Source organism: Suncus etruscus, chromosome 12 (assembly GCF_024139225.1).
Source record: "Suncus etruscus isolate mSunEtr1 chromosome 12, mSunEtr1.pri.cur, whole genome shotgun sequence".
NCBI lineage: Eukaryota > Metazoa > Chordata > Mammalia > Eulipotyphla > Soricidae > Suncus > Suncus etruscus.
Genome location: NC_064859.1, coordinates 19179017 through 19205649, shown reverse-complemented (window position 1 = coordinate 19205649; position 26633 = coordinate 19179017). Strand labels below are relative to the sequence as shown.

Sequence of the window (26633 nt, the reverse complement as noted above, 5' to 3'; positions counted from 1 at the left end):
AAACATACAGATATATAAAGATATAGTTATATCAACTAAATATGTAGCTCTATTTTGATACTGATTTGGAAAAGATTATATAAAGATTTTGGAGGCAAGTAAAATTTAAAATAAAACATGAGCATAAAATCAAATAATCCTATGAAAAGTTAATGTAATAATTTATACTCATACTCTGCTTCTTCAAGCGACAAAATAAATATAAGCAAAGTATTATTTTCTTTTCTTTTTGGAATTAATCTTAAAACACTTCAGAAAAAAACGTGGAGGCAGACAAATGTGGTAAATGTTGATAATTGCTGAGACTGAGTGATGGGACTAATTTTACCATAGTCTCTATTTTTTTTTTTTTTTTTTTTTTTTTTTGGTTTTTGGGCCACACCCGGCGATGCTCAAGGGTTACTCCTGGCTGTCTGCTCAGAAATAGCTCCTGGCAGGCACGGGGGACCATATGGGACACCGGGATTCGAACCAACCACCTTTGGTCCTGGATTGGCTGCTTGCAAGGCAAACGCCGCTGTGCTATCTCTCCGGGCCCCCATAGTCTCTATTTTTGTTTGGGAAATAAACATACTTTTTTGGAAGTCATACCTGATGATATTCAGAGCTTACCCCTGGCAGACCCATATAGGTTACCAAAGATCATCCCAGATCAGCCACATACAAGGCAAATGGCCTAACTGCTGCTGTACTATCATTCTGGCCCTCGTTTATATATTTTTATCATAATAGTAAGCTCTCAAAATAATTTCTCACCTGTTATGTTTTATGTGCTTTCTCATAGTATATTCATAAAATATGAAACCCAATTCAATCTTTCTTTTGACTATTAGAGATATAACCGTGTAAAAAGAACTTTTGGGGGGAAATAAAAGTGGGCCTACACATGGTAATTATTACTATATTCAATAATCACTCCTGGAGGGCTTGGATAACCATGAGATGCCAGAAATTGTAGCCAGGTCTGTTCCTGGGTAAGCCGTATGCAAGGCAAGCACCCTACCAGTTGCACTAAGTGACTGATTACGTATATTACTAGAGATAGGAAAGAGAAGTGGCTAAAAAGGCTAGAGTACAAGCATTGCACCCAAGAAGGCCAGGTTCAATCCCTAGCACTACATGGTCTTCTAAGAACTGCCATGAGTAAATCAGGTCAGCTACAGCCAAATAATGGGAAGATGAGCGTTACCTTGAGCTTGCAGAAGTTTAAGGGTAGCTTCAGCTCTGGCTCTGGCTTCTCGCTGGGATTTAGTTAAAAGTTTTCCTTCTTTTTTCAAGCGCTCTTTTCTTTCTTTTTCCTTTTGTTTTTTCCTTTCTCTCTTTTCTTGTTCCAATCTTTCCTACAAGAAAACATGTCAAATGAAAATTATATTACCTAACTGAATTAAAAAATTTAAATATCAACCCTAATTTCAAATATTGCACTTTTAAGAGATCGCAAATGTTATACATAATAAGAACTATTAATTAGCATTATATTAGACTATTTATTGGCATTGAAACATGAGAAACTAGAATATTCTTTTTTTTTTTTTTTTTTTTTTTTTTTGGTTTTTGGGCCACACCCGATACGCTCAGGGGTTACTCCTGGCTATGCGCTCAGAAGTCGCTCCTGGCTTGGGGGACCATATGGGACACCGGGGGATCGAACCGCGGTCCGTCTCCTAGGCTAGCGCTGGTAAGGCAGGCACCTTACCTCCAGCGCCACCGCCCGGCCCACTAGAATATTCTAAAAATAAGAATTTTCATCTTATTTTCTTTTCTGGTGGGTGGTAGTGGTGGGTGTTTTCCAATGGTCTCAGGGTCTACTCCTGGCTCTGGGCTCAGCAGTGATCCCCTAGCAGTGCTCTAGGAATTCAAACCGTCAGAAGAATATAACCCCTATCACTCCATCCCCTTTCATATTCTTTCAAATAGGACAATATATATAATTATATATATCATAATATAAAATATATTACATTATTATATATTAAATACACATATATAACAGACTATATAAATATGTATTATATATTTATATTTATGTTTACATAATATATTTATCTATAAAGTAGAAAATGTATTTAAAAAGTAGGAAAATTTTCAATATATAACTATTTATTAAAAGAAGTTTTGGATGGGGCCGGAGAGGTTGCGCTAGAGTTAAGGTGTCTGCCTTGCAAGCACTAGCCAAGGAAGGACCTTGGTTCAATCCCCCGGCGTCCCATATGGTCCTCCCAAGCCAGGGGGAATTTCTGAGCGCTTAGCCAGGAGTAACCCCTGAGCATCAAAGGGGTGTGGCCCAAAACAAATAAACAAACAAAAAAGAAATTTGGGGGCCGGAGAGATAGCACAGTGGTAGGGGGCTTGCCTTGCAAGGGGCCAACCCAGGACCAACATTGGTTCGAATTCCAGCATACCATATGCTCCCTGCCAGGAGCAATTTCTGAGCACAGAGCCAGGAGTAACCCCTGAGCACCGCAGGGTGGGACCAAAAAAAAAAAAAAGAAGAAGAAAGAAGTTTTAAGTTAAATACAATATCAAATTCAGTAACTTGAAGAAGACACACCTCTTCTTTCCGCTTGGCTTCTAATTCTTCAAGCCGTTTTATGCGTTCTTCCTCTTCTCTTTTCTGCCTTTCTTCTTCTTCTTTAAGTTTAGCCAGAGCTTCTTGCATAGCTTTAACTGTGGCTTTGCTAGGTCCTTTCTTTTTCTCCTTTTCTTTTTCTTCCTTTTCTCCTTTCTTTTTCTTCTTATCTTTTTTCTTTTTGTCTCCTTCATTTTCATCTGCCAAAAAGAAAAAAGCATTATATAAAAGTTCTTTCCTAGTGGAGTTGGAGAGAATATAGGAGGTATGCTGTTTGCCTTCATGCTTCCTGTAGCAATAATAAACTCCCGAATTTGAAAATCATAAAAAGCCACGGCTGATGCAGCAGCAGGGTGGGGTCTCTAGACATCATTTATTTCTTTTTTTGGTCACACCCTTATTTCTTTTTTTGGTCACACCCTGGGCATCCTTCAAAGATACTCTTAGCCCTGCACTCAAGAATTCCTCCTGCAAGACTTGGAGGACCCAATAGGATTCCAGGGATGGAACCTGGAATAGCGGTATGCAAGGTAAACACCCTCCTTCCTGTACTCAGCCCTGCCAGATATAATTGTTAGATCTATGAATGGGGCCGAAGTGATAGCATGGCATTCCAGGACAGACCAGGGTTCGATCCCCAGCAACCATATGGTCCTCAGAGTCTACAAGGTGTGATTTCTAAGCACAAAGCCAAGAATTACTCCTGAACTCCGCTGGGTCTGGCCTCCCCCCAAAAAATTAATTGTATCTATGAAAAGGTCTGAGGAGGCAGTGAAAGCTTTCCCATTCTCTTTAAGCACCTCATGTCTCTCAACTAGGAAAGAAAAGACCTTCCCACATTCCTGACATGCATAACTATGAATATTCCAGTGGCTGGTTAGAATATTCCAGTGGTTGGTTAAAATATACAAATGTAAGTATTTGAGCACTGTGCACTTACTTCAGTACTAGGAAATGTTCAAAATAACCCATTTCAAACTCATAAATGACTACAGTGTTAATGTTATCCTGAATTGTCCTAAGAGACACCCAAATGAAGGAGGATCCTGTTAGTAAGGAAAATACTGCATTTATCACTTTAATATGACATCTGAATTTCAGCCTAAATTTTTGTGCTTGTTCAAGGAACTAAGAATTTCTTCCATATAAAAAAATATTAGGGGCCGGAGAGATAGCATGGCGGTAGGGCGTTTGCCTTGTATGCAGATGGACAGTGGTTTGAATCCCGGCATCTCATATGATCCCCCAAATTGCCAGAGACAATTTCTGAGCGCAGAACCAGGAGTAACCCCTGAGTACTGCCAGGTGTGACCCCCACCCAAAAAAAAAAAAAAAAAATATATATATATATATATATATATATATATATATATATATATATATATATATATATATATATATATATATATATATTAGAAGCACAAAATATGGGGCCGGAGGTAAAGCATTTGCCTTTCATGCAGAAGGACGGTGGTTCGAATATCCCGGCATCCCATATGGTCCCCTGTGCCTGCCAGGGGCAATTTCTGAGCATAGAGCCAGGAGTAACCCCTGAGTGCTGCCGGGGTGTGACCCAAAAACCAAAAAAAAAAAGAAGCACAAAATACAAAAATAAAATTAAACTCAAGGACTTTACTTCATTCCACTAAAAATTTAAAAGTTTCATGTTTCTCTCAAAGATACAAGATAATGAAAGATAAAAAAAAATACCAAAAGATATGTCAATTTTTCCATTAAATGTTTTCAGTCTATAGAAATAAAGCAAATACTTTTTAAGCTTTATAAATTAGGGACCTAGTCAAAAGCGTTTAGGTTAATTCGTTTGGTTCTGAAACATGGGTCACTATATTTAAAAAGACTAACTTTAGCAGGTTTTTCAGTTTAAAATGGGTTTTTAAAACTAGAATTTTAAGTTGTCAAAAAGAAAAACAAAATTTATTAAGCAACTTCCAGTCTACCAAGAGCAAAAAAAATGCTTTTCATAGCATAACTGTTTAAAAATCCTCATCTTTAGAAAACCCACTTGAGATATCTTACCTTGTCTCTTAAAATATCTACATTATCTCTTAATAACCTTATATCAAGACTAGTCAGCTGTAGTTTTTTAAAGGGCATCTTACAACTTGGCATATTTATAACCAATATCAAATTTACATTGGAGCTATTATATCATACTAATAAAAACAGACTAAAACTGAATCAAAGCTTTCACCCTTTCCTTTATCTTATCACCAACCTTCAGCAGCTGTGGGAGTCTCTCCTTTCTCTTCATATAGTAAGGTTGTCCCAGTATCAAGGGCCTCTTTGGATTTAACAAGTTCCTCTTCGGATTTTTTTTGAGAATCTTTTTGTTTATTTTGTTCCTTTTTGCCAGTTTCTAACTCTTCTTTTTCTTTAAGCTTCCGCAGTTTTGCCTTCTCTTCGTCTCGCTTTTTCCTTTCACGCTCTTTCTTTTCTGCTTTCTTTTGGGCCACTGTTTTAATTTTAAAGGAAGAGTCATCATCTTCATTCCCACTGTCTACATTAGGACCAGCCTTGTTTATTTGATTTTTTTTCTGCCCTTTTTTAGACTGCAAAACTTCATCTGATTCATCACCACTTTCACCTGAAGAATCTACTTTAGAACGATCTTTAGTTCTTTTACTGCTATCCTCATCCTCTTCTGATCCATTCCATTTTTTATTAGATTTCTGAGCTTTCCCTTTAGCTTTTTTGGAAAGTTTATTTAAGTTGTCATCATCATCACTTCCAGAACACATATCCATTTTTGGTTTTGCAGTCTTCTTGGATTTTGAATCTTTATCTTCCAATTCTTCACTATCATCATCAAAACTCTGCCTTTTGCCTTTCTGTCCTTTCTTTTTCTTATCTTGTTTTGAAGTGGACTCTTCTTCATTATTATCTGTTGACTAAAAAATCTATTGTTAGAAATACTGCGTTCAATTTTATTTTTTAAACAATTGAGGTCCCTGAGATTCATGTACTTAATTACTACATGAAAACTTCTTCAATATAATTTTTAAGTAAGGTCCTTTTTAACAAGAATTTAAAACTCAATCAACTGCCAGAAATTTGGCCCAAGTTTCAGGCACATTTCAGTCACGGTACATTTCAGAATCCAAGTAATGTAAGGTCCACATCAGCCCACATTTACGACCTTTTTCAAATGCCATACAATGCATAAAAGGTTAAATGGAAAGAAAGAATACCTGCCATTCCTCCACCACTTTAAGGCTTATCCAAATACAAAATGAAGAAATCGTAAGAAAATTTTAAGTGAAAATGGAAAATATATCTCCAAATATATCAATTTTATAAAGAGACAACATACACCAGACAAATTTAGATTCCCAAATAAATCTTTGAACATTTTTAAAGTATATTAGTTTTAAAGTTACCTAAGTAACTTTCTGCCCTAACATAAAAATTTATAAAAAACCAAACTTTTAATTGCTAACACTGCTCAAAAGTTCCCCAAAACAGGTCCCTAAAATTGGCACTGCAAAGTCATGCATGTGGAATAACTAAAAATGTCTTTCACCTTTATTGCAGCTGTTTCTTTGTCAACTTTGATGCCTTGAGCTTCCCAAGATAATTCTTCTAGTTCTTTCAGGATATCATCTTCACTAAGAAAAGATTAAAAAATATTTTTGAGGCATGAATTAATTTAGTAAGTGAATCTAGTACCAAAAGTAATTAAAAATTCAATTGTATTTAAAATATACTTACTCAAAGTCTTGCCTTTTTTTCTCCTTTTTCTTTTTCCCTTTTGACTTTTGAGGTTCTTGTTCCTTAGTAGCACCAGCTCCTTCTATTTCTGCAGCCAAAGCATCAAGATCAATGTCATCCTTAGCACTTAAATTAAAAAAAAAAAAAAAAAAAAAGAACTACGTGTTAAAGAGTAAAATTTCGGGGCTGGAGTAATTTGATCCCCTGGCATCCCATATGGTCCCCCCCACCAAGCCAGGAGCAATTTCTGAGTGCATAGCCAGGAGTAACCCCTGATTGTCAATGGGTGTGGTCCCCCCAAAACAAAAGACACCACCAAAATAAATAAATAAATAAATAAATAAATAAATAAATAAATAAATAAATAAATAAATAAATAAAATAAAGGCTAAAATTTCATTATGTTTGTTTTGATTTGTTTTCTGGGCTACACCCAGCAGTGCTCAGGGGTTACTCCTGGCTCTGTGCTGAGAAATCACTCCTGGCAGGCTCAAGTTCCATATGGGATGCCAGGGATCGAACCCAGGCCAGCCATGTGCAAGGCAAATGCCCTACCCACTGTGCTAATGCTCTGCACCCTGAATCAACAGATTCTTAATGATTTCTCAAGATCAAGAATCTAGGAGAAAACAAGAATTACGTGGAAGTGAGATACTATTTTTAGCATTCTTTCCTGGTTACTGAGAGCCAGATTTGTACACTATTATCATCAGCATTTAAAACATGAAAGAATCTGAGGCACAGATAATTTGGCCAAAGTAAGAGGAGAAATGAAACCTGAACCTTCAAGTTCTGACTCCGTGGTGCCAAAGAACTTTTAATCCCATTCACATGAAATTCTCTTTTTAGAAAGCTACTATAGGGAGCAGAGTAGAATCCCAACTAGATGGAAAACAGGAAGGCAAACAATAAAGACTAATTTGATTAACTGTAAAGATTGGTTAACTATAAACATAACGAACACCTGATATGCAACAGTATCAAACAAGATGGACCTGAGCCAAATTAAATGAAAGAGAATAAGGAGGGAAAAATCAAAGATAATTCTCAGGTCTCATCAAGATACAGGAACCTAAATTTGGCCCAGCATTGACCACCAATATCTTCGGAATAAAGACACTCACAGACTAGGAAAAAGAATTTGCCCACTGCATATCTAATAAAGGATTAACATACAAAGCATTAGTAGAACATTACAAGAAAAAACAGAGCCAGAACAATAGTAAAGTGTGTAAGGCACTTTGTCTGGCATGTGGCCAACCTGGGTTCAATCCCCAGCATGCCGTAGAGTCCCCTGAACCTGCTAGGAGTGATTACAGTGCAGCTTACTGGGTGTGGACCAAAACACATGAGCCACACCTGGCAGCATGCAGGGGTAACTCCTGGCTTTTCGTTCAGAATCACTCCTGGCATGCTTGGGGGGTGGGGGTGGGAGACTCCTATGGGATGACTGGATAAAGAAACTATGGTACATAGACAACTTCTTGGCTCTAAGATGAAATTAAAAATTAAAGCTACCTGGAAGAACCTGAAGAATATTGTGATGACTATCAATTAGAAGGAAAGAAACAGATAAAGAATAATCACGCTTATATATGGAATACGGTAAGGAAAGAACAACTGCCCAAATCAAGAGAAACTGAGAACTGGTATTTAGTAGGAAGGTTAGGGCTGAGGGGTACATGAAGTGTACAATGAGACAATGGTTATGGGAAACAGACTCTGGTGGAGGGTGTGGTGCTGAAATGATTTGTACATGATACCCCAATATTAAAGCATATAATTAAGGCATAGTAAACTAGGGTCCTTATATTAAAAAAACACTTGGGGGGGCTGGAGAGATAGCATGAAGGTAAGGCATTTGCCCTGCATGCAGAAAGACAGTGGTTCGAATCCCGGCATCCCATATGGTCTCCCGAGCCTGCCAGGAGTGACTTCTGAGCACAGAGCCAGGAGTATCTCCTGAGTGCAACCGGGTGTAACCCAAAAACAAAAAAACAAACAAAAACAAAAAAAAAAAAAATAACCACACTTGGTATGAGTACTATTTTGTAAATGCCAGTACTTAATTATAAACAATTTAAGAAAAAACACCTAAAATTGCCTATAATCTTGCAAAATGCTTTCACTGGAGGAGAAGAAGGTATCTATATAGCTCTTGTATTATTCTTTTAATTGCATATGAATCTGCAATTGTTTTAAAAATACAAAGATAAGGGGGGCCGGAGAGATAGCATGGAGGTAAGGCGCTTGCCTTTCATGCAGGAGGTCATTGGTTCGAATCCCGGCGCCCCATATGGTCCCCCGTGCCTGCCAGGAGCAATTTCTGAGCATGGAGCCAGGAATAACCCCTGAGCACTGCCGGGTGTGACCCAAAAACCAAAAGAAAAAAAAAAATACAAAGATAAGCTAGACTGAGAAGAAAACTTTGTAATGTATAAAGAACTTTTTATGCAGTATTAAATAACACAACTTTTGTTTTTGATTTGAGCCATTCAGGGGATGAGTATACTCATGGCTCTGCACTCAGGGGTCATACCTGGAAGTGCTCAAATGTTTCCAGTGTCACATTCAGTGACGTTTGAGAGGTGGAGATTAAATCAAGATTGCCACAAGACTTGTAATGGGTATTTTTTTTTTTTTTTTTTTTTTTTTTTGGTTTTTGGGTCACACCCGGCGGTGCTCAGGGGTTACTCCTGGCTGTGTGCTCAGAAATAGCTCCTGGCAGGCACGGGGGACCATATGGGACACCGGGAATCGAACCAACCACCTTAGGTTCTGGATTGGCTGCTTGCAAGGCAAACACCGCTGTGCTATCTCTCCGGGCCCTGTAATGGGTATTTTTTTAATGCAACTAAAGTATTGGACAGGCCAAGAAAATGACTCTGGAGTACAGCTTTGAATGTTAGGCCCCCAGATATGCTCTCTGATATGTATAATCCACTGGGTACCACTGAGTGCAACTACCAAGTATATAGCTTTTAAGCAATCCCTGAACACCTCCAGTTATGACCTTAAAATAAAATACTAGGCAACATCAGTATTATAATTATACCATTTAACAGGGCCATTAAATAATTTTGTGTATATCAGATAAGTTTATAGTCAAACCACTAAAAAAGATAAATATTCTAACCTAATATAAAAGAACAAAAGATAAAAACAGGGGCCAGAGCGGTGGCACAAGTGGTAAGGCGACCGCGGTTCGATCCCCCAGCATCCCATATGGTCCCCCAAGCCAGGAGCGATTTCTGAGCTCATAGCCAGGAATAACCCCTGAGCATCACCAGGTATGGCCCAAAAAAAGAAAAAAAAAAAGAAAAAGAAAAACAAAGTGTGGCAGAAATAATAAAAAGAATGTCTGAGGGGCCTGAGAGATAGCATGGAGGTAGGGCATTTGCCTTGCATACAGAAGGATGGTGGTTCGAATCCCAGCATCCCATATGGTCCCCCAAGCCTGCCAGGAGCGATTTATGAGTGTAGAGCCAGGAATAACGCCCGAGCAATGCCTGGTGTGACCCAAAACAAAACAAAACAAAACAAAATGAATGTCTGTAAAAAGGTCAAATAAGGAGCCAGGGTGATAGCAAAGCAGTAGGGCATTTGCCTTAGATGCAGCAACCCAGGATGGACCCAGGTTCTATCCTCAGCATCCCATATGGGTCCCCCAAGCCTGCCAGCAGTGAAATTTGAGCTCTGAGCCAGGAGTAACCTACGAGTGCTGTTGGGTGTGGCCCCAAAACAAAAACAAGAAATAAAAAACCCTCCAAGAAGGTCAAATCACACATAACTTGAATTTAAACTCTGACACTTTATCAAATTAATACTGACAAAAAATCATTTATATGCTGTTTGCCAAATGACAGATCTAAAGTAACTACATAAAAAATTAAAACCTGGGCCCAGAGAGATAGCACAGTGGCGTTTGCCTTGCAAGCAGCCGATCCAGGACCAAAGGTGGTTGGTTCGAATCCCGGTGTCCCATATGGTCCCCCGTGCCTGCCAGGAGCTATTTCTGAGCAGATAGCCAGGAGTAACCCCTGAGCACCGCCAGGTGTGGCCCCAAAAAAACAAAAAATAAATAAAAAAAATAAAACCTGGGGCCGAAGCGGTGGCGCTACAGGTAAAGTGTCTGCCTTGCAAGCACTAGCCAAGGAAGGACCGTGGTTCGATCCCCTGGCATCCCATATGGTCCCCCCAAACCAGGAGCGATCTGAGTGCATAGACAGGAGTAACCCCTAAGTGTCAAAGGGTGTGGCACAAAAAAACAAAAAAAAAAATCAAAAAAATCCTAGACAGGGGCCGGAGAGATAACATGGAGGTAAGGCATTCACCTTTCATGCAGAAGGTCATCGGTTTGAATCCCGGCGTCCCATATGGTCCCCCATGCCTGCCAGGAGCGATTTCTGAGCCTGGAGCCAGGAAAAACCCCTGAGCACTGCCGGGTGTGACCCAAAAACCACAAAAAAAAAAAGAAAAAAAAAATCCTAGACCATTACCAGATTAACAAGGTGGGAGGGGAGAAACTATTGAGCACACCACCAGAAGTGGCCCACACACCAAATAGGAAAAAAGATTTCTCATCATATTTGAAAATATTATAGTTACTGCTAAGGCAAGTGATCCTTTTTAATAAAGATTTAAAATATTTGTGTATCCTAATTTTTTTGGGGGGGTCACACCCGGCAGAGCTCAGGGCTTACTCCTGGCTCTATGCTCAGAAATTGCTCCTAGCAGGCTCGGCGGACCATATGGGATGCTGGGATTTGAACCATCGTCCTTCTGCATGCACGGCAAATGCCTTACCTCCATGCTCTCTCTCCAGCCCCACAAATTATTTTTATATTAATAATTACTATTTGTCAGAAAGAGAAGGGGACAGAAGAAAAAGTCATTTGTGTTTATAATAACTAAAACATGCATATCATATGTGTAAGTTATATGAAGAACTAAGAAGTGGGGGGGGGGCATAACCATTGGGTAGCAGGTAAGGAGTTTGCCTTGCATATGGCCAACCTAGATTTTATCTCCAGCATCCCATATCAACCCTGGAGCCCTCCAGAAAGTGACCCTAGACTGAAGTCAGGCATAAGCCCTGTGCAACAATGGGTTCAGTCCCCCCACAAAAAAGAAGTGGAAAGACTTCCCATGTTCAGACATCAGAACACAACGTTTTGGCGATATCTCCATAGATGGCATAAAGACAGAAAACAATCCTAATCAAATTTCCAGCTGCCTGGAGCCTGAGCACAGCAGGTAAGTAAGGCTCAATTCCTGACATCCCATATGGTCCTGAGTACCACTAGGAATGAACCAAGTGCAGAATCCTGAGTACACACCCAAGCATTACAGTGTGTGGTCCAAAAAAAAAAATCCAGTTGCTTATGCAGAAACTTAGAAGCTGCAAGAGGCCCAAATTACCAAAAGCCTCAAAAAAGAACAAAGTTAAAAGAATCACATTTTACAATTTCAAAACTTACTATACAAAGCTTATACCAAAAAAAAAGGGGGGGGGAGGTGGCACTAGAGGTAAGGTGTCTGCCTTGCAAGCGCTAGCCAAGGAACGGACCGCGGTTCAATCCCCTGGCGTCCCATATGGTCCCCCCAAGCCAGGGGCGATTTCTGAGCTCATAGCCAGGAGTAATCCCTGAGCATCAAACGGGTGTAGCCCAAAAACCATAAAAAAAAAAAATGCTTATGAAGCTTATACAGTCATTCAAACATATTATCTATAGATCTGTGGAACAGAACAGAGAAACCCTATACATGTGTCATCTGATTTGATAAGAATTTCAAAGAAGAAAAAAATAAATCCTTTTAAAGACATTGTGTTGTTTAAAAACTCAAAAAAATGAAGTTGGTAGCTCTGTAACAAATTAACTCAGAATGATTCCAACATCTAAATAAAAGAGTTATAAAGTTATAAAACTACTAGAAAATTCATAACCTTAATTTGACAATGGTTTCTTAGATGTGACACCAAAACCACATGTAACTAAGGGGAAAATTTTTAATTGTAGTACTTTGTCAAAATTAGAAATTTTTATGGTACAAAAGGCTACATCATGAAAGTTAAACAGGCCAGAGAGTACAGTAGGTAAGGCACTTCCCTTGCCATAGTTGACCAGGGTTCAATCTCTGGTATCCCATAGGGTTCTCCAGAATAAGTTGAAAGTATTCTTTAGTGCAGAGCCAGGAGTAAACCTGAACACCAGTGGGAAGAGAGGGAGAAAGGAAGGGAAGAAAGGAGGGAGGGAGGAAATACAATCTCCTGCAGGAGCAAAACAATCCTCAAAAATGGAACAAAATAACAGCAAACCCTATCTGATAAAGTTCATGACTTTTGAATATATGAAGAATGGAGTAGCAGTTCTGTCATTTCATGATAAAAAATGTTGTGCTGGCTTGACAGTTGCTGAGAAGTTTCACATACAGTTAAACTAGCATTTAACTTGGGTATAAAATCACTGTAACTAAAAACATCCACACAAAATCACTCATAATAGCAAAATAATAGAATCCATCGTCCAGGGGCCGGTGAGGTGGCGCTAGAGGTAAGGTATCTGCCTTGTAAGCGCTAGCCAAGGAAGGACCGTGGTTTGATCCCCCGGTGCCCCATATGGTCCCCCAAACAAGGGGCGATTTCTGAGCGCTTAGCCAGGAGTAACCCCTGAGTATCAAACGGGTGTGCCCCCCCCAAAAAAAATAATAGAATCCATTGTCAAACTGATGAAATTACTAAATGTTGTATATCCACAAAAGGAAACCTACAATTAATTTATGTGATTCTAGACTTAAAATGCATGACATAAGTCTAGAATATGTGACTCACTTAAGTCTAAAATGTGATTCAATCTGGACTTTAAAGAAACTCAAATTAGGTCATCAAGAGTCACATTAATGCAGAGACAGAGACAGAAATAGATACAGATACAGAAACCTAAGACATAACTGAATGAAAAAGATGTCCAACTGAGTTTTCTGGGAACTGCTATAGTTTCTGGAGTAGTTTCAGAAACAGAAAAAAATACCTTCACTTGAGGTATTTTTACATGACCTCAGGTATATAAAATTAATATACAAAAGAACCAGTAAGAGAGTACAATGGTTAAGTGTTTGCCTGTCAGGCAGGCAGGCAATCAACTCCAGATCTGACCCAGTTAGATTCCCAGCAACACATTGATCCACAAACACTACTAGTCATTGGTCCCCACGAAAAGATAAAAATAAGTAGGTAAACAGATCAAATATCTAATGATAAACCATAAAAAAAAATTTTTTTTGGTATTTGGGTCCCACGCAATGGCGCTCAGGGGCTACTCCTAGCTCTATGCTCAGAAGTCCCCCCTGGCAGGCTGGGGAGACCACATGGGATGTTGGAATTCGAACTAGGGTTCGTCCTCTGTAGGCCGTGTGCAAAGCAAATACCTTACCGCTGTGCTTTCACTCCGGCCCCAAACCATAAATATTTTAAAACACATGTTTCACAGCCCTCACAGTCATGCAAAACCGCACAGATCATAAGAGGCAGCCTACAGACCAGACATGGTTATCATTTTTCTAGTCTTCCTCCAAGTTATCAACAACCTTTTTAACAGTTGCTTCATCAATAAAGATTCTATGTACATATCATTCTTTCTTTTTTTTTGCTTTTTGTTTTTTTGTTTGGGGGCCACACCTGGCGGCGCTCCAGAATTATTCCTGGCTCTGAGCTCAGAAATCACTCCTGCCAGGCTCAAGAACCATATGGGATGCCAGGACTGAGTCAAACCACGATCCACCCTGGGTCAGCAGCGTGCAAGGCAAACGTCCTACTGCTGTGCTATCACTCTGGCCCTCATATCATTATTTCTTTGTAAAGCCTTTAGTCTGGAATATCTGGATGTCTTAAATCTACACAGTAAAGTGAAGAAACAGGTTTGGAAAACAAATGAGAAGCTCTAAGCAATAAGCACATCATCATGCTACTTCCGGTTTCTTTTCCAATATGTTATAATAGGTCAATCTTTAGATCTTTCTTTCCCTCCTACAGATTATCAAACTAGTTACAGCCTGATTGCACATTAAGAATAGTCATCGGGGCCGGGAAGGTGGCGCTAGAGGTAAGGTGTCTGCCTTACAAGCGCTAGCCAAGGAACGGACCGCAGTTCGATCCCCGGCGTCCCATATGGTCCCCCCAAGCCAGGGGCGATTTCTGAGCACATAGCCAGGAGTAACCCCTGAGCGTCAAACGGGTGTGGCCCAAAAACCAAAAAAAAAAAAATGGGGCCGGGCGGTGGTGCTGGAGGTAAGGTGCCTGCCTTGCCTGCGCTAGCCTAGGACGGACCGCGGTTCGATCCCCCGGTGTCCCATATGGTCCCCCAAGAAGCCAGGAGCAACTTCTGAGCGCATAGCCAGAAGTAACCCCTGAGCATCACAGGGTGTGGCCCAAAAACAAAAAAAAAAAAAAAAAAAAAGAATAGTCATCAATGGGTCAAGCTGTAGCTCAAAAAGCTGGAGAGCACATACCTTTATTTGGGGGAGGGGTTTGATGCCCAAGTTCACACTCCTAACAGTGTTCAGCACTTATTCCTGTTGAAGTTTAGGGTCCACTTAGGTTCTGAGGATAGAACCCAGGTAGTAGTACAGTGGACAAGGCACTGTACTATTTCGCCACCCCTGGGGCTAATGATTCATATGCAGGAAATATCAGTCTTAATACCTATGCTCTTCCTGAACACCACTGAAAATCCAAACTGGGGGAAGTCACCCTTACTGCACTACAGATGTGATGCACAAACAAAAAGAAAAAAATTCTTTTCATCGCTCAGATCAATTATAAATATTATCATTACAGACAGGGCAAATACTTGTTATTTCATTACTACTTCAGAGAAGTTGAAAATATTCATGTAAGGGCTGAAGCGACAACACATCGGTAAGGCGCATGCGGGCTACCCAGGACAGACCCCGATTCGATTCTCCACATCCATAAGATCCCCCGAGCCAGCCAAGAGCGATTTCTGAGCACAGAGCCAGGAATAACACCTGAGCACCAGGTAACCCAAAGAAAAAACTTCCAAAAAAAAAAGAAAATATTCATGTAGAGACTGAAGGGATAGTACAGTGGGTAGGACAATAGGCCTAGAATGTGGACAACGTAATTTCAATCATTGACACTCCATATGGTTCCCTTTATCAATCAGGAGTGATCTCTAAGCACAAAGCCAAAAAGAAAGTCCCAAGGATAGCCAAGTATAGCCCAAAAACCAAATCAAAACAAAATATAATAAAATATTCATGTACCCTGTACAATTCTCAATAATTCTTATTTGCCAGAATGTAGGTTAAATAAGGAGTCATTTGTATGATAACAACTAAAATATTTTAAATGCTCCTTAAATGTCCTTTTCTCCTACTTTCCCACCAAGTCACATATCACAAACTAATAACCTGACCATGATGAGCTCTCACCCTTTACAGTTACTTCTAATAATTCATGAGTTCACCAAGTTGATCAGATATAGATGACCATCCTGGGGCAGAAGGGAAGATCAATACGTTCAAAAAAATTCTGAGAATCTTTAATAAGCCAAATAACCAATATTCTAAAAACTTCACTGCAACTCACTTAAAATAACCTAATAAAAAGCATATGGGGACCAAAGACAAGCATATGATACAGCAGGCAAGGCATTTGCCTTGAATGAAGTCAACCTGGATTCAACCCCCAACACACCATCTGGTCCCCTGAGCATGGCCAGGAAAGAACTCTGAGCACAGAGCCAAAGGAAGCACTGAGCAGAGATAGAAAACAAACAAAAATCAACATTGTTATTAACTTGTTCACTTCATTTCCAGCACCGAAAACATTAACTAGCACTTTAAAGTGCTTAAACTTCATGGGTGCTTAAATAATAATATTATTAAAAAATAAAAGTGAGGGCCCGGAGAGATAGCACAGCGGCGTTTGCCTGCAAACAGCCGATCCAGGACCAAAGGTGGTTGGTTCAAATCCCGGTGTCCCATATGGTCCCCCGTGCCTGCCAGGAGCTATTTCTGAGCAGACAGCCAGGAGTAACCCCTGAGCACTGCCGGGTGTGACCCAAAAACCAAAAAAAATAAAATAAATAAAATAAAATAAAAGTGAGATTCACTGTGTATTTAAAAAATTAAGTGCATAAGCTGAGTCTTAATACTATTTCTTGAATGGAAAACTCAATACCATAAAGATTTCACATCTATAAAATAATATAAAATTTTGAAGGGACTTCTAATTAAAACCAATTCCAATAGAATCACAGTTTCCAATAAAAATCCTAAATGATTTAAAATATCAAGAATAGGCTGACAGAGAGATCGCACAGCAGTAAGGCATTTGCCTTGCACATGGTTGACCCAGGATGGACCTATGGTCCCCCAAGCCAGGGGCGATTTCTGAGCGCATAGCCAGGAATAACCCCTGGGCATCACCTGGTGTGGCCCAAAAACAAACAAACAAACAAAAACAAATAGGGCTGAAAAGATAATACAGTGGTAGGGCACTTGCCCTGCATGGGGCTAACCTAAATTTGATCCTGAGCATCCCATATAGTTCCTTGAGCACCACATGAAGTAATCCCTGATTGAAGAGTCAAGAACAAGCTCTGAATGCTGCTGGCTGCTGGGTGTGGCCCATAACCAACCAACCAAACAAACAAACAAACAAACAAAACAAAACACAAGATGGGGCTGGAGTGATAGCACAGTGGTAGGGCATTTGCCTTGCACATGGCCAACCCAGGATGAACCTGGGTTCGATCCCCAGCATCCCATATGGTCCCCTGAGCCTGCCAGGAGTGATTTCTGAGCACAGAGCCAGGGACCCTGAGCACTGGCAGGTGTGGCCTGAAAACCAAAAAATAAAACAAAATATCAAGAGAGAACTCTTGGTCTGTCAAGAACAATAATTGTTTTTGTCAAATAAACTTGGAAAATATGCCTTTCAAATAAGCCAAGACCTGAAGAGTCAGCGAACTTGAATCTATCTCATCATTACTTGAATCTTCAACAACAGAAAATTCTGTAGTCCCACCGTGTCAAAGCCACGCCAGCTGCCTCCATTACCAAGAATCACCATTCTCCCTATGGCCTCATCTGATCACTCCTCTGATTCATTTTGGAGACACCAATCTGACCAAACTGTGGGAATACATGAATTTAACAGAATGGACAGCTAACAAGAGCTTACTAATAAACCTTCAGCTATTGTGTTAATGACTTCATTGGAAATACAATAGAATAGTTTTCACAAATGTGCTTGCTACAGTACTTTCTCTAAAAAATTTTAAAACTTTCTCCTCTTCCTTTTTCTTTTTCATTTTTTAATGACTTTACTTTCACTTATCTGGAAACAAATACATTATGATCAACTACTATTAATGCATTTTCTTTAAATAAAGTACAATTAAAACAAAAAAAAAAAATCAAGAATGGTAACCAGAGACTGGAATGATAGCATAGCAGCTAGGGCACTCGTCTTGCACATGAGCAATCCAGGTTCCATCCCCAGCATTCCATATAGTCCCCCAAGCCCACCCTGAGGCACAACTGTGTATATCCCCTCCCCCAGAGTGGTAACTAGAGACCCAGATTAAACTGTCTTTGAGGAATACAAGTATTAGAAGTACCTAAAGGTCTAGCAGCTTAGAAAATGTTTCATAAATGTCTATTTCTCTGCAAAACTGCCCTACCACTGTGCTCTCACTCTGGCCCCTATTCTGTGCATTCTAATGTTGCTAAAGACATTTTATTAAATTACTGACATAACTTTATAAAGTTTTGCATAATGCTCACAACACACTTCTTTGCATAATATCTGCAATTATTATGCAATAAAATATGGTGTGCATTAGAAATCCTTAACAATCTATTCTCAAAGTAGTTCCAAAGATGTTCTCTAGGGAACTAATTTGGAGTCAAAACTATTTTCAAGTATAAGAGGTTATTATTACCTTTGCCCTTCTCAGTGTCACAATAGGGTTTCCAGAGGCCACGAGCAGATACAACTACAAAGCAACTATAATTGCATGGACAGATGAAAATAACGCTCTCTTCTAAAACAAAGAGACTTCTAAAAATGTTTATAATGCTACTTGTCATCATATTACTATTAGCAGTAGTATTACTAGGCATTATCAAAAATTGAAGCCAGGTCCTCACAAATGCAAGGCAAAGAGCTGTATTGCTGAATTCATTTTCTGGTCCTCGACTATTTTTTAGTTTTTGGCTCATACTAAGCAGTGCTCGGAGTATACTCAACTTTGAGTTCATACTGAGCAGGCTCAGAGCACCATAAAGACAATGATATTTTTATACTATTTAGCAATGTTTTTTATACTTGTGTTCTTCCAGTTAATGTCTTAATAGTTTAAGTATCCAGATAAAACCCACCTAAGCAAGTCTTTGGAGTTCCTTAGCATCTTATTTTCTGGCTTTTAGGTTATACCCAACTGTTCTCAGGCGCTGTTCCTGGTGGTGGTTTGGACTGAACCTCTATCAGCTTTGTGTGTGTGTGTGTGTAAGATTCAATCTGTACTATCTCTCCAATTTAGTAATTTTACCTTAAATGAGTTCTAGGCTTACACTCTCATCCCATGCTCTTTCGTAAACATGTACTTCCTCTCTTTCTCTCCCCTCGCATCTTCCTAAATTTTGTGCAATAAAAACTATCTTGTGGGCCGGAGAGATAGCATACAAGTAACGGAATTTGCCTTGCATGCAAATTGTGGTTCGAATCCCAGCCTCCCATATGGTCTCCCGAGACTGCCAGGATCGATTTCTGAGCCTTTAACCAGGAGTAACCCCTGAGTGCTGCCGGATATAACCCAAAAAACCTATCTTGTTTCAATATTTTGCCTCCCCTTAAAATTATTTTCGTGGCGATGGATCCAGAACCACCATACCAAGGTTAGAACTCACTTTTTCTTTCCTGCAAACAGCAATTCATTGCTTTAGCCTCAGTCCCTGGCTCCCTGAGTGGGAGGGCTCATCTCCCAAGCTAGGCAGACTCCAGGTGAAGCTAGGCAGCTGGCTCGTGGGGCTGGTGAAACATGGGTGTCGATGCCATGTAGATGTACCTTTCAGATTTTACCAGTTCTGACCCAAGTAAGAGTGCAGGTGAGGGTAGCCAGTGTGATTTGAGCAGAGAAATAAAAGCACTCTTTTCTCCAGTTACTTCCCTTGCTCCACAATGTTACCAAGCCACCAGCAACATTAAGTCTTAAAGAACTTCAAGAGGAAGGAAGTAACCTCATGAAAATCTACAGTGCAGACTGACAACTATGGAAACAATAAAACATGGCCTGGGCCCCATGAATAGCATGAGATTTCACTCCCTTACAAAAGCAATCTGTTCCCATTTGTTGTTGTGAAGTTACAGAAGAGAGAACTTCACCCATCTAACCCTTAAATATTTAAGGGTGTGAAATCTCTGGGTGAAAATGTTGCAGACAGACAGGGTTCCCTAGTTATGAACGTTTGGGAAACAAAACCTAACAGATCACCAAGCCCTAAAGTAGTCCAAACACATTAAGACTACATTCTTTGGGCCCGGAGAGATAGCACAGCGGCGTTTGCCTTGCAAGCAGCTGATCCAGGACCAAAGGTGGTTGGTTCGAATCCCGGTGTCCCATATGGTCCCCCGTGCCTGCCAGGAGCTATTTCTGAGCAGACAGCCAGGAGTAACCCCTGAGCACCGCCGGGTGTGGCCCAAAAAAACAAAACAAAAAAAAAGACTACATTCTTCTGAAACACAAATCCTGGGTTCTTTGAACAGGAAAACTGAGGCATCACCCAGGTGCAGAAATAAAACAAAGGCCCTACATAGAACATAGTGACCCCTCAGACTCATCAGGTGAAGCTATAGAAGAATCTATAAGATTATGAAGGAGCCATCAACAATGCAAGGCCTGACCACATTAACCTTTATGTGTGCAGAGAATAACAGGAAAGCCCTTTGAAAGAATTATATAAATCTTCCCCCAAAAGCCTTTCAGGGCTTGTACTCTCAAGCATGTATTCTACCTTCCCTTGAGCTCTTTCAATTTTTTTCCACTCTGGAAAAGTGCTCTCTCTTGAAAATGTATTTCCTCCCTTATTCTCTCCTCCTCAATCTTCCTAAGTAAGCCTTGTTCAATAAAAAACTATTTTGTAGGAGGACAGGTAGGGCATTTGCCTTGCACATGGTTGACCCAAGTTTGATCCCTGGTATTGCCAAACCTACCAGGAATAATTTCTGAGCACAGAGCCAGGAGTAACCCCTAAGTAGTGCTGGGTATGGTCCAAAACAAAAGCAAAACAAACAAACAAAAAACACTATCTTGGGGCCGGAGAGATAGCATGGAGGTAAGGCGTTTGCCTTCCATGCGGTAGGTCATCGGTTTGAATCCCGGCGCCCCATATGGTCCTCCGTGCCTGCCAGGAGCAATTTCTGAGCCTGGAGCCAGGAATAACCCCTGAGCACTGCCGGGTGTGACCCAAAAACCACAAAAAAAAAAAAAAAAACCACACTATCTTGCTTCACTTAAAAAAAATTAAAATAGGGGCCAAAGCTATCACAGTGGTAGGGTGTTTGCCTTGCATGCTGACGACCCAGGACGGAGCCGTGTTCTATTCCCAGCATCCCATATGGTCCACCTGAGCTTACCAGGAGCAATTTCTGAGCACAGAGCCAGGAGTAACCCCTGAGGCTGCCGGGTGTGCCCCCCCCCAAAATAATAAAGGAATTCTAGAACATAAAAATTTGAGAACTATTGCTCTAACCCAGGGATCTCAAACTCAATTTACCTGGGGGCCGCAGGAGGCAAAGTCGGGGTGAGGTAGGGCTGCATAAGGGATTTCGCTTACTGAATATTCACAATAAAAAATCGCAAAACATCACATTAAACATTTGCATACCCCGAACGAAACTGCTCAGGGTATGCAAATGTTTAATGCAATTTTTTCTTACTAATGCAATTTTTATTGCAATTATTCGGTAAGCGAATAATCACAAATACTGCGATATTTGAAGGCCGGCCGCGGGCCACAGAATGTTGTTCGGAGGGCTGCAAACGGCCCACGGGCCGCGAGTTTGAGACCTCCTGCTCTAACCTAAGACTCAATTCCTCAGTTAAGACTTTTTTCAGCTTACAGAACTACAAGACTAGAACAAACAAAACTGGAGCAAATCACAATTAATGAGCAAATAATATCAAAAGTAGTTAAACTAACTCCTCATAGAGATGACCAACAGAGAAGGTAAGAGGTAAACAAGTTACCTTTTTTTTTAGCATTCATGGCAAACCAGCACTTCTACATCACAACTTCCTTAAATAGTAGTATAGAAACAAGTCTAAGGGGGCCAGACAGATAGCATGGATGGAGGTAAGGCATTTGCCTTTCATGCAAAAGGACAGTGGTTCGAATCCCGGCATCCCATATGGTCCCCACTGCCTGCCAGGGACGATTTCTGAGCAGACAGCCAGGAGTAACCCCTGAGCACTGCCGGCTGTGACCCAAAAACAAAACAAAACAAAATGAAACAAGTCTAAAGGAAATCTCAGGAGCCCTACATCGGTAGGGCATTTGCCTTGCATGTGGACAACCCGGGACGGACCTGAGTTTGATTCCCAACATTCCATATGGTCTCCATATGGTCTACGACAGGGGTCTTCAAACTACGGCCCGCGGGCCACATATTGTATTTATTCCCATTTTGTTTCTTCACTTCTAAATAAGATATATGCAGTGTGCATAGAAATTTGTTCATAATTTTTGTTTTTACTATAATCTGGCCCTCCAACAGTCTGAAGGACAATGAACTGGCCCCTTGTTTAAAAAGTTTGAGGACCCCTGGTCTACGAGAAGCAATTTCTGAGTGCAGAGCCAGGAGTAAACCCTGAGCACCACCAGGTGTGTCCTAACCCCTCCCAAAAAAAGAAATCTCAAACTATCTTATGATCCATCTTTTATGATCTAACAGTGGTCCTCAAACTTGTATTTGTATCTGTTTTGTTTCTTCATTGCAAAATAAGATGTATGCAGTGTGCATAAGAATTCGTTCATAAGTTTTGTTTTTACTACAGTCAGACCCTCCAATGGTCTGAGGGACAGTGAACTGGCCCCCTGTTTCAAAAGTTTGAGGACCCCTGAGTATATTAACTTTTTTTAATTAAAATTTCTACAACTGAAATAAATTCCTTTGTTTTAACTAGATTATCTGGACTATCAAATTAGACTGCTTCCTTCTAGTGAGCTTCTGAGCACCTGCTTAAACTCACACATAAGTTAAATTCTACTACTCTGAACAGATCCTTAAGCAGGTCACAAGTTTTCTATTTCTGATCATACCTTACAACTAGGACTTATGTCTAATAGAAGGTAACCATCTAACGACTAGGCATCTGCTTCAGAGATACAACACCCAAGAGTAGTAGTCTGCCCTTAATGAAGGGGCATTTTCTATAGTTAAAAGCAAATAGTGAGTCATTTCTAACCACTCTAGGGATGCTTCATAAAAAGATAATCCAGATCCTTTTGTCAGATCATATTGTGTAAATGAAAAAAAACCAATGCTAGAAAAAAAAATCTCCCAAATAAGGTCCCTTTATATAAACTGATTGAGAATATTATAGGAAAAATAGCCTTTAAAATATCATGGGAGAATTATTAAAGATTAAAAGCTATATATGGTTCATATTTTTTTCCAAAACTAAAGAGAGGCTCAAAGTCATATCAACTCCATATCCAAGAGATAGGTGGTTATTTCTCACTCAATACTTCCTGGACAGAAACATATATGACATAATTTAGGAAGAAAGAAGTGATGAAATAAATGTAAAACCTTTAATGTTGGGCTCTTCAAAAAAGAATAAAAGTGGGCCCAGAGAGATAGCACAGAGGTGTTAGCGGCGTTTGCCTTGCAAGCAGCTGATCCAGGACCAAAGGTGGTTGGTTCGAATCCTGGTGTCCCATGTGGTCCCCACTGCCTGCCAGGGGCGATTTCTGAGCAGACAGCCAGGAGTAACCCCTAAGCACTGCCGGGTGTGGCCCAAAAACCAAAAAAAAAAAAAGAATAAAAGCAATTTATCATCTCATTCTGCACGAAGAATATCTGAAAATAAGCTTTTTCTTTAGGATGATTTTCTGTCATTTTTTTGTTTGTTCCTTTTATTAAATTCAAAATAGCCATAAAGGGGCTGGAGAGAGAGCACAGTGGTAAGGTGTTTGCCTTGCACGTGGACAATATAGGATGGACCCTGGTTCGAATCCCGGCATCCCATATGGTCCCCCAAGCCTGCCAGGAATGACTTCTGAGCGCAGAACCAGGAGTAACCCGAGAGCCCCCGGTGTGACGCAAAAACCAAACAAACAAAATTAGCCATAAAGAACGCACTATTTAAATATATAAAGATCAAAGCAAATGGCTCATAAAACATGAACTTCCCTAACCCCTCTATCACTCCTAAATAATTTGTGTGGAATGACAAATACCAAAGAGGAACAAAATCCTAGGATTTCTCAGATATAATTTAAAAGTGGTACTCAAGTAAAACTCCATTAAAAAAATTTTCCGGTACTTGTAAAAATAGCTTTCTTCCACTGTGAAAGTCTGGGAAAGAAAAACTGCAAGTGAAACAAAAAATAAATACATGTGTTTTTTAAATCTAAAGAACAGACATTTTTCCTGAACCAAATATCTGAGCACGAATATGGTAATTTTAGTGACTCAAAAATTTAAATACTTGACTGGGTTATTGACAATAGGTAGGAAATCACTGTCAATATTGCTAAAACTTGAGGATGATATAGTGACTGTACTTCATGTCATGTTTCTGTGGCTGTTTAAACCCTGCAGTATAGTCTTTCAGATAACAACTGAAAGATTTCCATATCAAAAGGTGCAGATTTGTTTTGTAATTAATACCCAGCAGGTAAGTTAAAAAATTTATCCCAAAAAAAAAAAATGCTGTCAAAAACTGAGAAATTTTTGTTCTATTTATCTAGAACTCTGCTTACATTTTCCTATTTTTCTGGTTGGACTGATAACCAATTCTATCCTCCAGCAGAACGATCATTAAGGCATGGCTAGGCCTCGCCTGGGTAACTCTACTCATAAGTGCCAAGTAAAAGATAGACGCCCGGACCCCAACCGGTAACTAGTGATATCTCAATCGAATTTCAAGATTATCCAAGTCACATCTTGTAGTAATCTCCTTCCAGCTTCAGGAGGAATTCCTCTTTAGTGATTTCCCCTCAGCTTTGGAACTAACTCCTAACGAATGATCGGTCTCATTCCATTTTCGGGGCTAACTTCTAACGAGTGATGGATCTCAGGCCAACAACTTCAGGGAGAACTCTTTTGTTTGTCTTCTTTTGTTTTGTTTTTTTTTTCTTGTTCCAACTTTGGAACCAAATCCTAAGGAGCTCTGTTCCAACGTCAAGACTGAGTCATAACTAGGCAGCTTCGGAGCTAAAACTCAACAAGTAGTAATCTAATAACTCAGAAAAAAAAAACGAGTCATTTCATTCCAGCTAGGGGACTCCTAACGAAGCGATCTCGTCCCAACTTGGGGGAACTGAGTGGGTGGGAGCTGGCTATTCTCGATGTTCCAGCTTAGGGAAAATGATGTAGCGATCTCAAGGTTCAACAACTGGGGCGATGTCCAGAAGTTGTTCGCGCTGTACCACAGAAGTGGCGAGCGATCTCATTGCAACTTAGACACTGAATTGCAGGGCCGGAGAGATAATCTGCATGGAGGTAGGGCATTTGCCTTGCATCATGCAGAAGGATGGTAGTTCGAATCCCATATGGCATCCCATACGGTCCCCCCTAGGAGCCTGCCAGAAGGAGCCATTTCTGAGCATAGTCGAGCCAGGCGCTGCTGGGGTGTCACCCAAAAACCGAAAGAAAAAAAAAAAAAAAAAGAAGTATTGGACCAGAGCGATAACACAGTGGGGCAGGCAGGGCAACAACGTTCGCCTTGCAATGCATCTGGCCAACCCTGAGTTCGATTCCGGGCGTCCCATATGGTTCCCAAGCCAGCCAGGAGAGGGGATATATGAGAGTGCAAAGCCAGGAGGAACCCCTGAAGGCAGGCAGCCAGCCGGATGTGACCCCAAAACCAAAAACGAATAAAGAGACTGAATTGCAACCGGCGAGGTCACTCCCGCCCCGACATCCACCGACGTGGGGAGGTGAGGGGGGGATCTTCTGATCTTCATGGGGAAGGGGGCATCTTCTGATCTTCTGTGTCGCTGACTGGCCTTCGGTCCTGGCCCAAGGAAGTTGGGGTCCGAGCGTGGTGGGATGATCTGAGGCGGCGGCAGCAGCTGTTCGTCCTCCCAGAGACGAGGCGACTCGGGGCTGTTCTCTCTCTCTCTCTCTCTCTCCACAGCGCGTCAGGACGAGGGAAGGGGGAAGCAGCGCCCGGCCCGGCTCGACAGGCGCGATTCGGGGCGCGGGGGACGCCACCCCAAGAGTCCCCGCGCTCGTTCCGGGGCGCCCAGGCGGCGCCTCGAGTCTAGAGCCCGGCCAGGCCTGTGGGCCACGTTCCTCGGGCCCGGGAGCCCCGACGTCCCCGCCCTCCCCCGCCCTCCCCTGCCCTCCCCTCACCCCCAGCCCGCGCGGGGGCCCCCAGGACCCGCCCGAGCGACACCCCAAGACCCCCGGGGTCGAGTCCCGCCCCGCCTCGCCTCGCTTCTCCGAGTTCCCGAGACGCCCCGCCCGGGCTGGCTGGTGGCTGGCTACCTGTCCTCGCTCTTGTTTTTCTGCTTCTTCCCCATGGCGTGTCAACGGCTCTCGCGACCCTCCGACCCCTCGGCTCAGTCCTCCGCAGGCTCGCACACACACGCAGCCTGTCCGCGCGGCGTCGCTCGCTCTCTCGCTCGCTCGCTCGCTCTCTACAGACGCGCGCACCGGGACCGGGCACATAGGGAGAGCGCCCCGCGCGCGTGCGCATGCGCTTACGTGTGCGCATGCGCGCCGCGCGGCGCCGACGCCTCGGCGTGCGTGGGCACGCAGGGCGCGGCGCGACACGGCGCTGGCACGTCGGAGCTGAGCGCCGCTGCTAGCTAGTTATAGCTAGAGCGTCTCCGAGGTGGGAGGGAGGGAGGGTAGGGTAGTCCGCCGGCTAGGCAGTGGGGCCCGAGCGCCCCCTGCCGGCTGGCATTCGCCGTGCACCCGAGCTTCGCGGAGCTTGTTCCCAAATTCTAGAAGCCAGAGGTGAACAATGGATTGGATTGGATTGGATGGGATAGGATAGGATGGATGGACGGACGGACGGACGGACGGACGGACGGACGGACGGACGGACGGACGGACGGATGGATGGGG

At 41.6% G+C, this 26633-nt stretch overlaps 1 protein-coding gene across 1 annotated transcript in view; it reads right to left on the bottom strand.

Moving 5' to 3' along the window:
• Nucleotides 1-26181, bottom strand: part of EIF5B (eukaryotic translation initiation factor 5B) — a 66071-nt gene extending 39890 nt beyond the window's left edge. Inside the window, exons 1-6 of the mRNA XM_049785140.1 lie at nt 26049-26181; nt 6299-6424; nt 6111-6195; nt 4806-5478; nt 2552-2769; nt 1190-1340 (exon numbers count right to left, since the gene is read on the bottom strand). Of these exons, the coding sequence (XP_049641097.1) occupies nt 1190-1340; nt 2552-2769; nt 4806-5478; nt 6111-6195; nt 6299-6424; nt 26049-26083 (1288 nt within the window). The 5' untranslated portion in view covers nt 26084-26181. The remainder of the gene's footprint in view (nt 1-1189; nt 1341-2551; nt 2770-4805; nt 5479-6110; nt 6196-6298; nt 6425-26048) is intronic.
• Between the last annotated feature and the right edge of the window lie 452 nt (nt 26182-26633).